Genomic DNA, 12,353 nt, shown 5'->3' on the forward strand with positions numbered 1-12,353 from the left:
CTCGCTTCACCGAGTGAATTCCTGGAATATTCGAGCTGTCTGAACCTCATACTATCCAACTCCTCAAAATGATGAAATTTCGGCCGAGACTGTGTCTATTTTCCGCCTTACGGACAGCGCCAGCACGCCGCTGCTTTGCGACTGAGGCGCGGTTAACGTCGGATCATGTCCGCATCGTCGAAGTCGGTCCACGAGATGGCCTCCAGAACGAAAAAAAATCGATTCCCCTCGAGACCAAGCTCCAGCTCATTGAGAAACTGTCGAAGACGGGTGTAACCACAATTGAGGCGGGATCTTTTGTGCCGGCAAAATGGGTGCCCCAGGTATGGCTCGTCCTGCCGACATTCGAGCTGCAAGATGCTCGGGACTGCCCATGAAAAGAATAAGACTGTTGTCTTCGCCCAGCACTAACAAATATCTGTGGGGCAGATGGCAAGCACTGCGGAGATCTGCGAGCATCTCCTCCAGACCCCGCCACAGTCGCAGAACGTCATCGCCTACAACTACCTCGTCCCGAATGTGCGGGGTCTCGAGAACCTTATTAAGATCATGGATGCCACCGGTGTCCCGGCAGAGTCAGCTAGGTCAAAATCGAATTCCTCGGCAACCACCGAGATTTCATTGTTCGCAGCAGCTACGGAGGCGTTCTCCAAGGCCAATACCAATTGTACAATTGAGGAGTCGCTGGACCGTATCCGTCCAATTGTGGATCTAGCGAAAACAAAAAATATCCGAGTGAGGGGGTACGTGTCAGTGGCCCTGGGCTGCCCGTATGAAGGCCCTGATGTGCCTCCAGCCAAGGTGGCTGATATTACAGCAACGCTGCTTGAAATGGGAGCCGACGAGGTGTCCGTAGCTGATACCACGGGTATGGGCACAGCACCCCGCACAATGGCGTTGCTGCAAGCTCTCAAAGCGGCAGGCATTGCAAATACGGATCTCGCATTGCATTTCCATGATACCTATGGACAAGCTCTCGTCAACACCATTGTGGGATTGGAGCACGGTGTCCGCATCTTCGATAGCAGTGTTGGCGGTCTGGGCGGTTGCCCTTACTCCAAAGGCGCGACGGGAAATGTAGCGACGGAGGATCTTGTTCATACCATCCATAGCCTCGGCATGCACACGGGCATCAATCTGGAGGAGATGTCGAGGATTGGCTCATGGATCAGTGGAGAGCTTGGACGGTTTAACGAAAGCCGGGCGGGCAAGGCCATATTGGCACGGATGGAGGCAGAAGAGTAAAATGCACTTGATATGATCCTGAGCCTGTTACATAGCCACCGCAGTTGTTGTTATCTCTCATTTCCGTGAACCACATCTAATGCTTCCACCACCGGATATCATATAACTGGAGGAAAACCAAGGGTCTGCAGAGTCTCTGGCCATGCCGTCCAGATATCCATAGGTTTTTATGCCACATCTATCGAGCATCGAACGGCCACAAGCTGTCCGCTTTTGCTACTGTTAGGCCCTCACCACGAGATTCTGATTCCCTAGCCGTCTGTATCCATTCGTCATATGCGGCGCGGTGGGCATCTTTAGAAGCCTCCCATACATCATTCGGAACCAACCGTCGGAGTCCGTATGCAGAGAGCTTTTAAGCCATAATTTGAGACTCTGTATCGTTTCAAAGCCCTCATAATCTCTAGCATGGTTCTCCCGTTCTTCGTCGGTGAAAGAAAATGGGCAAAATCCTTCGAGATCCAATTCCTTCCAGCGGTCAGAAAGCTCGATGAGTTCCTGGCGAATTGCGGTGGCACTATCTCTCCACGTCGTGTGCGAGTAATGGAAGACTCGGAACAAGGTCGGATCAAGTAATCTAGCGGGGCGAAGTTTAGGAACCAGACCTTTCATGCATACATCGTATGTCTGGTAGCAGATCGAGGCATCTTTGAGTTCGCGTTTTTTGTCGGCAGGTATCTCATCCGCGTCATTTTCGGATTCTTGGGGGAGCGTGGCAAAATCCGGAGTCTCGTTGGCGCAGATGAATGCAGGCTCAATGCTGGTTGTTTGCCAGTCGAATAGGCCGGTAATGAGGGTTGGATCCTCTGCTGAGACGTAGATGTTTCTCTTGTGAAAGTCGGGGTGAAGTAGGACTGGTGTAGCAGCGTCTTGAATGCGCTTGTCTTCGACCAACTTCTGCATCGCCTGTTGACTTTGCTTCAGTAGTCGGATATGCTCTTGAACCGACCCTTGATGACTGCGAATCTCGCCTTTGATGGGTTCTTCCTTGGGCAGACGAGAATAACCAGTCTCAATCAGGCCCGAGCAATAGCTTACAAGGTCGCGCCCTGTTGTTACACCTTTGTGTCAGAGTTTAGTGATATGGAACAAGGGCTGCGAGACTAACATGAGCCGCAATTAGAGCCAGGATCGCCGTAGAGTTTGAGTTCGCCTGGATTACGGTTCCAGAAGACCGGGCTGGAGTGTGGTCCGATACAGAAGCCCTCCTCAAAGGGAATCTTTAGGCGTGACTCTAAAGGTGCATCCGCGAAGTATAAACTGCCATATGCTGGGAAGTTCAAGGACGCCATCTTTTTTATCAATAATGAGAGAGCTTTAGTACAAAGCATATGCTGTTCCGAGTCCATTTGGGGCCAGATTTGGTGCAGTTGGACACCTTCAACATGCTCCTGGATTATATATTCTGCGCCGATGGGATTCACGGGATTATCGTTCCAGTCTAGGACTTTTGGTATCGGAAGCGAGATTTTGGATTGTACTGCAGGAGAGACATAATTAGTGAGCATTTAAGCGCATTCCAAGAAGGTAAGAGTGTAAGTCAGCCTTACAATAAGCCATTGTTGCAACTTCAGAGTTGGTCGTCAACCGGGGAGGGCCCGCGATACTGGCCGGTAGCCTTGCCACAACACAAGTGCCGGTATCCATTGTGAAGAGAAACACCCTGTTGAATCCACCTTCTTTCTTTTCGTATTTGGTAATTTCTGAAGCCCTTGGGCATAGACTGATGGCCCTTTCACAGAGGGCAGGGAAGTTGAACAGAATGCGGCGAGAGTCTCGCTGGAGCGCGTCCCGATGCAACCATCTTCCATTGGTATAAGTGTAGGGATCGAATCCTACAAGTGTAGAGTTAGTGACGACAATGCTTGCTAATGAATTGCAGGCCAAGAAGATGATGCTCCTAACGTGGACCCGGGTCTTTAGAATCCCTGTCGGGGGAAGGATGTGAGGAGCATCCGCCGGATATGCTTCCCATGTCTGCTGATTGTCTGTGAGAGGAAGAAAGAAATCGGGAAATTTTGTTGACTATTGAAGTGGCTCCTCGCCACTGCCAAAGTCGGAGCATAATTGTCTTCTGAGCACTGCTTCAAAGGCGTGCATGAATGTGAAGGTGAGCCAATGCGATGCGCTCGGCCGCCTCGGAGTCCTTATCACCACCCCGAGGCCGACCGCCTTTAGTTTAGAGAATCCCCTGTCACATCCCGGGCAGTCATTCTTGACCCGGAGAAAACCTGCGAGATTCAATTGTTCTATTTCAATATGTCCGAGAATCCTTCTGAATGATTCAATGCGGTAATATACACATATAGCATAAGAGAAGAGAGGGCCAAGCTCTATAACCACCAAAAATCGATATCCAACGCCACTCATGCAATAACCAATGTCAACTTCCATGTGCACTCCTTTTTATACACTCATCAAAGGCGTCAAGCAGAAGAAATGCACACTCCATCATGCATCATCCTAGACACCCATTCTAGAAATCCGTAACTCTGCCACCATAGCTCCAGTCGCCCTCAGCCCCCCACCTCAGAGGCTCATTTTTTGGTCCTCCAACCTCGCCAGTCTTGGGATTCTTCTCTCCCTCGAACTCAGGCCTCAACCCCGGTTTCACATCAGGATGAAGTTCCTCTCCCTTGCCAGTGGCGTTGATTTCGGCTGCCACTGCAGGCTCCGAGTCGGGCGATTGGTTGATCTGTGGGGTGCTGAACGCGCCAGTGGATTTGCGTTGAAGTTCTTCGAAGATCTCTTGTTCTTCCTTGGGGAGGCGAGGGGGAGCTGGGGAGCTCGCGAATGCGAAGGGAGGCTTGTCCGACAGGAAGATTGCGCGTGTTGAGAAGGAGCGGAGAGGGAGAGAGGGAGTGGTGGGGAGGCGGCGAATAGTGCGGAGAAACATGATGTCTGTCCTTTTGCCGTGCAAAATTGGAATAGAGCGCGATGATCTTTCTGGGTGAGGTTTTTGAAGCTGGTGGGTAGGTTGGAGAAGAAAGATGCGGAGTGGCGGAGATCGGGACGGAAGAAGAATCGTGACGGAATAACATCCGATAAGCCCTGATTGTCCCGATAGCGTCGGGATTGGCGCCGGGATGGTTTCTCTGCGTCTGGGTGGCTTGTCCGTGGCCAACGCGGTACTTTGGTGGTTTCTGGGGCTTAATTATGTACAGTTTTGTGTATCTGCCGGCTTCTAGCTTTAGCTTATTTCAAATGTGCACGAGATTCCAGCGAGTAGCCATTGGAATCGAGCATCAAGGAGCATTGCCTCATCGAGTAAGTCATCACGTGGCAGTGCCATTTCTGGCCGGGCGGATGACCGCTTGCTGGCTTGTTGCTCAGATACCAACTTCCACCACCTCCCCGATGTCCTCCACCATGACATTGTCCCATCGCAACCACTTCATGCTCCAATAGGATTGCCCCAATGCTCCGTGCTGTTGTGTCCGCACCCATCTTGCCAGTGTAGCATACTAGAACTACTTACTCCCTCCCCTATCTTCACTCCAGGTTATGTCTTCGGCTCCTGACAGGCAGTCAATGTTACCCCTTCCCGGAGCCCCGTCTTCCTCATGGTCCCGATTCCGGGAGCGATTCGGGGCATTGTTCCATGGCGCTGATCCCAGGGTCTGCATTGCATTCTGGCTACTTGGTAAGCCGCTGGCCATTCCGTAGACTTGTGGACTGATAAGGAACTACCCCGAGGTCACTAACCACGCGAGACTGAACCAGGCTTGATCAACAATGTCCTCTATGTTATCATCCTTTCCGCGGCCCTCGATCTGGTGGGGCCCAGCGTCCCCAAGGGCGTTGTCCTTCTCGCAGACGTCATTCCCTCCTTTGTAACCAAGCTGGTTGCGCCCTATTTCATCCACCTGATTCCCTATCCTATCCGGGTGATGTTTTTCGTCCTGTGCTCTGCGATGGGCATGCTCTTGGTGGCATTAAGCCCCGCGTATACGGAAGGGGGTACCATATCCACCAAGATCGCGGGCATTATTCTGGCGAGCTTGTCTAGTGGAGGAGGCGAACTGAGCTTCCTCGCACTGACGCACTTTTATGGACCGTTCAGCCTGGCAGCCTGGGGCAGTGGCACAGGGGCCGCCGGACTGGTCGGTGCTGGGGCGTATGCCGTGGCCACTACCTCCATGGGATTCAGTGTCAAGGCAACGCTGCTAGCATCGGCGTGCTTGCCGGTGATCATGGTGGTGAGCTTCTTCGCAATCCTGCCAAGAACGTCCATGGGTCCATTGTCAGCCGCATCGACCCAGTATCGTGCGATTGACGAAGAGGATCGGGAAGATCCACTTGATGAGCGGGACGGTCTGCTCGGCTCCTCAAATGCCCCGAGCCGGGATCAAAAGGCTACCGATACCAGCGGAGGCCTTGGCTGGCAGGCTTTCCGAGCCAATTTGCGGCGAGCCAAGGGCCTTTTCTTTCCTTTGTAAGTATAAACCCGGTGAGTGGGGATGACGTGGGTGCTCACTAGTCTCCAGTATGCTTCCACTTTTGTTGGTCTATGTCGCCGAATATACGATCAACCAGGGAGTCTCGCCGACTCTGCTATTCCCTCTTGAAGGATCGCCGTTCGAGCACTTCCGGGCTTTCTATCCCGCATACAATGCGATCTACCAGGTTGGTGTGTTTATCTCGCGATCGTCGACTCCTTTCTTCCGGATCCACGATCTGTATCTCCCGTCGTTCTTGCAGATTGTTAATCTAGCGGTGTTGACGCTGCATGCCTTGTTTGATTTCATCCCGAGTGTGTACATTGTCTTTGCCATCATCTTCTGGGAAGGGCTGCTGGGGGGTCTAGTCTACGTGAATACATTTGCCGAGATCGGGGACCGGGTTCCCAAGGAAGACCGCGAATTCTCGCTCGGAGCAACCACGGTCAGCGACTCGGCCGGCATCTGCATTGCTGGGTTTGTGGGGATGCTGTTTGAGGTGTGGCTGTGTGATTGGCAGGATGCCCATGGACGGGACTACTGTCGGCGACTATGAATGATGAGATGTAGATACCACTAGTACACAGTAGATGGCTTGTGGTGGCGAGCTGAGGGAATGCATGGTTGGTTTGCATAGTTTTTGAGGTTATCTTTGCTGATTAGCCGGATCCGGAAGAGGGCGTCGGAGGGGTTCAGGCACATGACTCGTGGCGTCACGGGATTTGTGGCGAGAGACATGTGATGCCGCCATGGTTCTCGCTTCCACTTACTACTACTACTCACTACTCAACTCTCCCTTCCTTCCCCCCATGTCATCATCCAGCTAAGCAGTCAGTCAGCGATCGCCCAATGCACCTCCATCGGGCCTGGAGGGTTCTGACCAACAACCCCATTCCCCCGGCTATTGCAGGATTGCAGGAATGCTGACTGACGCAACCCAGATGACTGGATCAGCCCGCATCTCTGGTGGGGATTTCACATGCACGCCTGCGTTTCCTCACGGCTGATCCATGGATGCCGCCTCTCCGCCATCCCCTTCCCACTTCCCCATACTTGGTTACCGGCTGCCCAAATCTGGACATGCTGCAATAAACCGGCTGTGGGGAATGGCGGGCTAGCATCTTTCTTTCCCTTCTTTGTTCATCTCTCTTCTCCTCGTGTCTTTGTATTATTGTCGCCCGGAATATGAATGCTTTCGCTGTCTACTTCTTCCCTTAGATTACCACATTCTAGCCCTTGATAGATCTCTCATAAATTTCATATAGACTGCCGCTTCTTGTTATTACCTTCTTTGAATCTTGGAATATGATAGGTACGCTGAAAGCGGGTGCGACTACCAAGATGTCTCACTAACAAGGATGGCCTTAGACCACGTCCTGGGGAGGCCGTCTACCAAATTCCGCAAAATCCAGGTTCTTGCTGTATTCCTGTTCTGGTCGCTTTATCTCTTCAGGTTCGTCGACGCAACATCCGTTACAGCTCTTCACATGCTAACAGTCGCTCGTAGAGGAAACAAGCATGGCCCTCCCGTTGTCCGCAAGTTCTCCTCGCGCCTCTCGGAAAAGCTAAGCGTCTGGCAAACCACCGTCCTCGTTTTCCTCTGGCTCTACATCTCCCGCAACTTCGCCAAGATCGTTGGGCTGGAGTGCCCCGAGCCCCTGGCAAATCTATACTCGCGCTCCTTCTTCCGGGCAACATGGATCACCACCGCGTTGGATGCTGGCTTTTGGACGGCAATGGGGGTCAAGCCAAAGTGGCTCCGGGATATTGCGTCGCTGGTGTTCTCTGGCTACTACCTTATCGCAGCCGAGCGGGCGGATGAGAAGGTTCGCCGGGTCCGAGCCACACTCACGGTCGAGCATATGCGGGTGTCATGGAACAAAAGTACCACGCCGTATCTCTGGACACTTGCCAGTTTGGTGCGCCCGCGACTCACTCGGTACCCTCCTCGTGCCATTCGCATCCCCCGTCCGGCGTCGTCGATCTATGAGGAGCCGACCAGTGCATGGTTGTACTTTGATGGACCGCTGGCTGCACTGCGGGATCAAACATGTATTGTGTTAGATATTCCAGGCGGTGGGTTTGTTTCGATGAGCCCGCGGCATTCCGAAGACCGCCTGCTGGCCTGGGCGGCAAAGACCGAGGTACCGATCTTGAGTCTCGACTACAAGAAAGCCCCAGAGTATCCGTATCCATATGGGTTGAATGAATGTTACGACGTCTATCATTCCATCGTCTCCACCCGCGGTCGCTGCCTGGGGCTCAACGGAAGGACGCGGCCTCGGATTGTCATCACCGGCGACAGTGCCGGGGGGAGTCTTGCTACCGGCGTCACCCTCATGGTGCTTCAATCTGGCAGTTCGAACGCCCCTCCATGGCAGGGTCAAAACATGCTTCCACCTCCAGACGGGCTAGTCCTCGCCTATCCTGCGTTGAACATGAAGATCGAAAGTTGGATGACGGAAGAGCAGATGGCGTTGATCCAGGAGAAGAGCACACGCCGCACAAATGAGAACGTTTTGCGGCGGAAGGATATGGACTATCAGCGGTTGACGCCGTTCACCTCACCTGGAACGTCTTTTGGGGATTTCTTCTCTGACGCGGACCAGGAAGCTAGTAATCTAGGCGAGGTAACCACCAAGCAATTGGAGCTGCACCAAAAGCTTAACGCCCGCGCTGCAGAGGCGGCCGCGGTTGCTGAACACCAGCCCAAACAGATTCGCACTCGATTAGCCGTGTCGTCGGTGATATCGTATGTCAATGATCGAATCCTGACCCCAGAAATGATGCGAGCAATGATTATCCTGTATATCGGGCCCCACAATCGTCCCGACTTCAACACGGACTATCTCCTCTCCCCAACCCTGGCTCCAGAGGCGCTGCTGGCGCGCTTCCCCAAGACCTACATCATCACCGGCGAGCGCGATCCCCTAGTCGACGACACGGTCATTTTCGCCGGGCGACTTCGACAAGCCAAGCTACGTCAGTTTCAAGAACGACAGGAGCTGGGACTCGAAAAGTCCAGCCGCGCGTTCCGGGAGAAAGACCATGTCGAGGTATCTCTCATCCCGGGGATCTCACATGGGTTCATGCAAATGGCAGGCCTGTTCCCCGAGAGCTGGAAGCACATCAACCGATGCGCGACCTGGTTGCAGGATCTGTTCGAGATTTCTCAAGCCAAGAGGCCATCCTCTAGTTTGCTCCGGTCACTCGCCGACAGTGCGTTACCTAAAGTACCGCAAGTATTCCGGCCCAACCACAAGCGTCGTCTCACCGGCGAGTCATCCGCAGACGAGGACCGGCCCCTTGAAATGGGCGTCAGCCGGTTGACACCACTAACACCGTTGGCTCGAAGCTCGAGTGCCCCCGTTGACGATGAAGCTGGTGGTCATGAGGGATTGGATATCAAGAAGGAGCGCATTCGTAGTGTCTCCCGAGGTCGGACTCTGCGTCCTGGTATCACCAGAAAGCAACATCTCGTGCCCTCAAAGCTGAGCATCCCATATCCGGATGGATACTTCTCCGAGGCCAACAGTCCGGTTGCTTTGCGCGAGCGGAACCGGAGTTTAACCAGTCTTGCCAGCGAGGAGGACCTGCTGGACCGGCGGATGAGTGGGTTGGCGGGGGGTTGATGGGGATTGGGGAGGGGGCCCGGACACCATAAAGGTAGCATGATTAATGAATATATGATCCAAATATCTGGGTGGTTGCTGGATTAGATTATGAACATGATAGATCCAATCTTGTTGGTTAACAATGTGGGTTGTGCGATGTCGTCATCTGCGGTCCCTCATCATTGCATTGGTGAATCCGGCTGATAATATATAGGCCTTATCCGAACCAGCTCCCCATTACTAAACATCACTCCCAATAACGGGTGTGCCGGAGATAAAAGGAAATGAGACATTTTCAGGGTCTCTTGCAGAGTGGGGATTCGGCTTGCCCGATGCGGTAACATGCAGTGAATCAATCAGATCGCATTGCAGTGCCAGCATGATTTCAATGCGAGACAGGTCCAGCAATTCCACGGCCAGGTTAAATGAAAGCCCGGAGGGTATCACCGGATCAGGTGATTCCTTGCGTCGTCCTGCATAACCTGCAAAGTGCTTATCATCATCGAAACCCTGTATCGCGACGCCTCCGAGGTAACACTAGCATTCTATAGCTTGGACCGGAAGCTTTCCCATGAGTGGCTCCATCGCCAAGCTCAATCAGCACGAGCATCGTGATTCGTGGCACCCGCGGGCTACATTGGCTAGCGAGAGGCACTATCCACCTCAGTGCAGATCCGACGCGCTCCACCTGCCACCTCAATCGGTCTCCGACGGTGTCAGCTCGCTCTCCCCTCTTGCCCAGCGGAGATCTGCCGCAATTGGGGCAGGTCACAAATGAAGCATGCCATCAGTTGCCTTTGCCACATGACGGCGTCCCGAGACAATGCTGCCTAAAGTGCGGAGTGCCTTGCTTCCGCCGAGATATATAAGGAGCATGCGTCCCGTCGATCGATCACTTGGCCGGCACCTCCGTTTGAGCTCTTTTCCCTCCTCCAGAGAAGATCCTCAAAATGCGGGTAACCACGGCAATTGCTTCATTGCTTCTGGTCGGCTCGGCCGTCGGCCTGCAGAACCCTCATCGGAGGGATGTGCCTCCCCCTCTGTCCCACCGCAAGTTGGCTGCGCGGGAACTCCCCGTGGAGCGCAGAGCCACCGATTACGAGTATCTAACCAACAAGACCGCAAGTGAGTGTTCCTGATCCCACCCAGGACAATTAACCAACGTGACAGAATTCCTGGTCAATGGCACGGGAATACCGGAGGTCGATTTCGACATTGGCGAGTCCTACGCCGGTCTCCTTCCCAACACGCCAACCGGCAACAGCAGCCTGTTCTTCTGGTTCTTCCCTTCGCAGAACCCCCAGGCCAGCGATGAGGTTAGTTACACCCATTACCTCCTGTCTATCCACGCTCACCGATTAGATCACCATCTGGCTCAACGGTGGCCCTGGCTGCAGCTCGCTAGACGGCGTCCTCCAAGAAAACGGCCCCTTCCTCTGGCAGGCCGGCACCTACAAGCCCGTCCCCAACCCCTACTCCTGGACGAACCTCACCAACATGGTCTACGTCGATCAGCCCGCCGGCACAGGCTTCTCCCCGGGGCCGTCGACGGTCAACGACGAGGAGGACGTGGCAGCCCAATTCAACAGCTGGTTCAAGCACTTTGTCGACACCTTTGGTCTGCACGGCCGCAAGGTCTACATCACGGGCGAGAGTTACGCCGGCATGTACGTCCCGTACATTGCATCCGCGATGCTGGACGAGGAGGACACTACCTACTTCAACCTAAAGGGCATCCAGATCAACGACCCCTCTATCAACAGCGACTCCGTCATGATGTATTGTACGTTTACCCTCCCTCCCTCCCTCCCTCCCTCCCCCCGACTCCACCACTAACCCTCCCTCCCCCCCGACTCCACCACTAACCCTCCCCTCCCAGCCCCCGCCGTCCGCGCCCTCAACCACTTCAACAACGTCTTCGCCCTCAACGACACCTTCCTCTCCTACATCAACGCCAAAGCCGACAAATGCGGCTACAACGCCTTCCTCGACTCCGCACTAACCTACCCACCTCCCACTCCCTTCCCCACCGCCCCCGAAATCACCGAAGACTGCCAAGTTTGGGACGAAGTCGTCATGGCCGCCTACGACGTCAACCCCTGCTTCAACTACTACCACCTAACCGATTTCTGCCCCTACCTCTGGGACGTAATGGGCTTCCCGTCCCTCGGCTACGGCCCTAACAACTACTTCAACCGGTCGGACGTCCAAAAAGCCCTCAACGTGCCCCGGACAGATTACTCCGTCTGCAGCGAATCCCTCATCTTCGCCAACGGCGACAATTCTGACCCCAGCTCCTGGGGTCCCCTCCCTAGCGTCATCGAACGCACCAATAACACCATCATCGGCCACGGCTGGCTCGATTACCTCCTCTTCCTGAACGGCTCCCTCATCACGATTCAGAACATGACCTGGAATGGCAAACAGGGGTTCCAACATCCTCCTGTGGAACCTCTCTTCGTCCCTTACCACTACGGTCTGGCTGAGCTGTACTGGGGTGATGAGCCCGATCCGTATAACCTGGATGCTGGCGCTGGATACCTCGGCACGGCGCATACCGAGCGCGGATTGACGTTTAGTTCGGTGTATTTGTCTGGTCATGGTGAGTTTACCCCAAAATGCCACCCACCCTAGGTCATATCCTGGAAGTATAACTTATTAATGGTACTAGAAATCCCACAATACGTTCCCGGAGCCGCCTACCGCCAACTGGAGTTCCTCCTCGGAAGAATTAGTAGTCTGTCGGCATGGGGAAACTATACCTCTTGAGTTTAGAGAGATGGTATCCCCACTTTTCGTGATTGATGATTGATGATTCAGATACATATCAAACGTGGGAAATAACTATAAGATGACTTGGTACTTGTACTTGTACATAATGTGGTTTGTTGACAGGAAAGAAGAAAATAGGCAGGGAGATGTACATAAATGGAGAAGAAAAGAAGAGTTGGAAAGGATTAAGTATTCATGTTGGAATATGAGTGACTGAATGCGATACAAGACAATAAAACACAATAAAACACAAAAATACAATATAATATGATACTCCCATCCA

General features: G+C 53.5%; 2 protein-coding genes across 2 annotated transcripts; both read left to right on the top strand.

Annotated features, from left to right (window-relative positions):
• Positions 1–68: 68 nt before the first annotated feature.
• BO94DRAFT_555778 (CLN3-domain-containing protein) lies at positions 69–9,316 on the top strand (the record flags this gene model as incomplete). The annotated part of the gene is made up of 7 exons (XM_025613824.1): positions 69–323; positions 430–1,241; positions 4,770–4,888; positions 4,969–5,680; positions 5,733–6,193; positions 7,053–7,137; positions 7,192–9,316. The coding sequence occupies 7 exons, from the start codon at positions 69–71 to the stop codon at positions 9,314–9,316; spliced, it is 4,569 nt and encodes a 1,522-aa protein (XP_025468324.1).
• A 932-nt stretch (positions 9,317–10,248) lies between these two features.
• On the top strand, positions 10,249–12,067 carry cpdS (putative serine carboxypeptidase (CpdS); the record flags this gene model as incomplete). The annotated part of the gene is made up of 5 exons (XM_025617152.1): positions 10,249–10,423; positions 10,469–10,614; positions 10,661–11,081; positions 11,178–11,900; positions 11,970–12,067. The coding sequence occupies 5 exons, from the start codon at positions 10,249–10,251 to the stop codon at positions 12,065–12,067; spliced, it is 1,563 nt and encodes a 520-aa protein (XP_025468325.1).
• Positions 12,068–12,353: the final 286 nt, after the last annotated feature.

Source organism: Aspergillus sclerotioniger (assembly GCF_003184525.1).
Source record: "Aspergillus sclerotioniger CBS 115572 chromosome Unknown BO94scaffold_11, whole genome shotgun sequence".
In the NCBI taxonomy this organism is placed as follows: domain Eukaryota; kingdom Fungi; phylum Ascomycota; class Eurotiomycetes; order Eurotiales; family Aspergillaceae; genus Aspergillus; species Aspergillus sclerotioniger.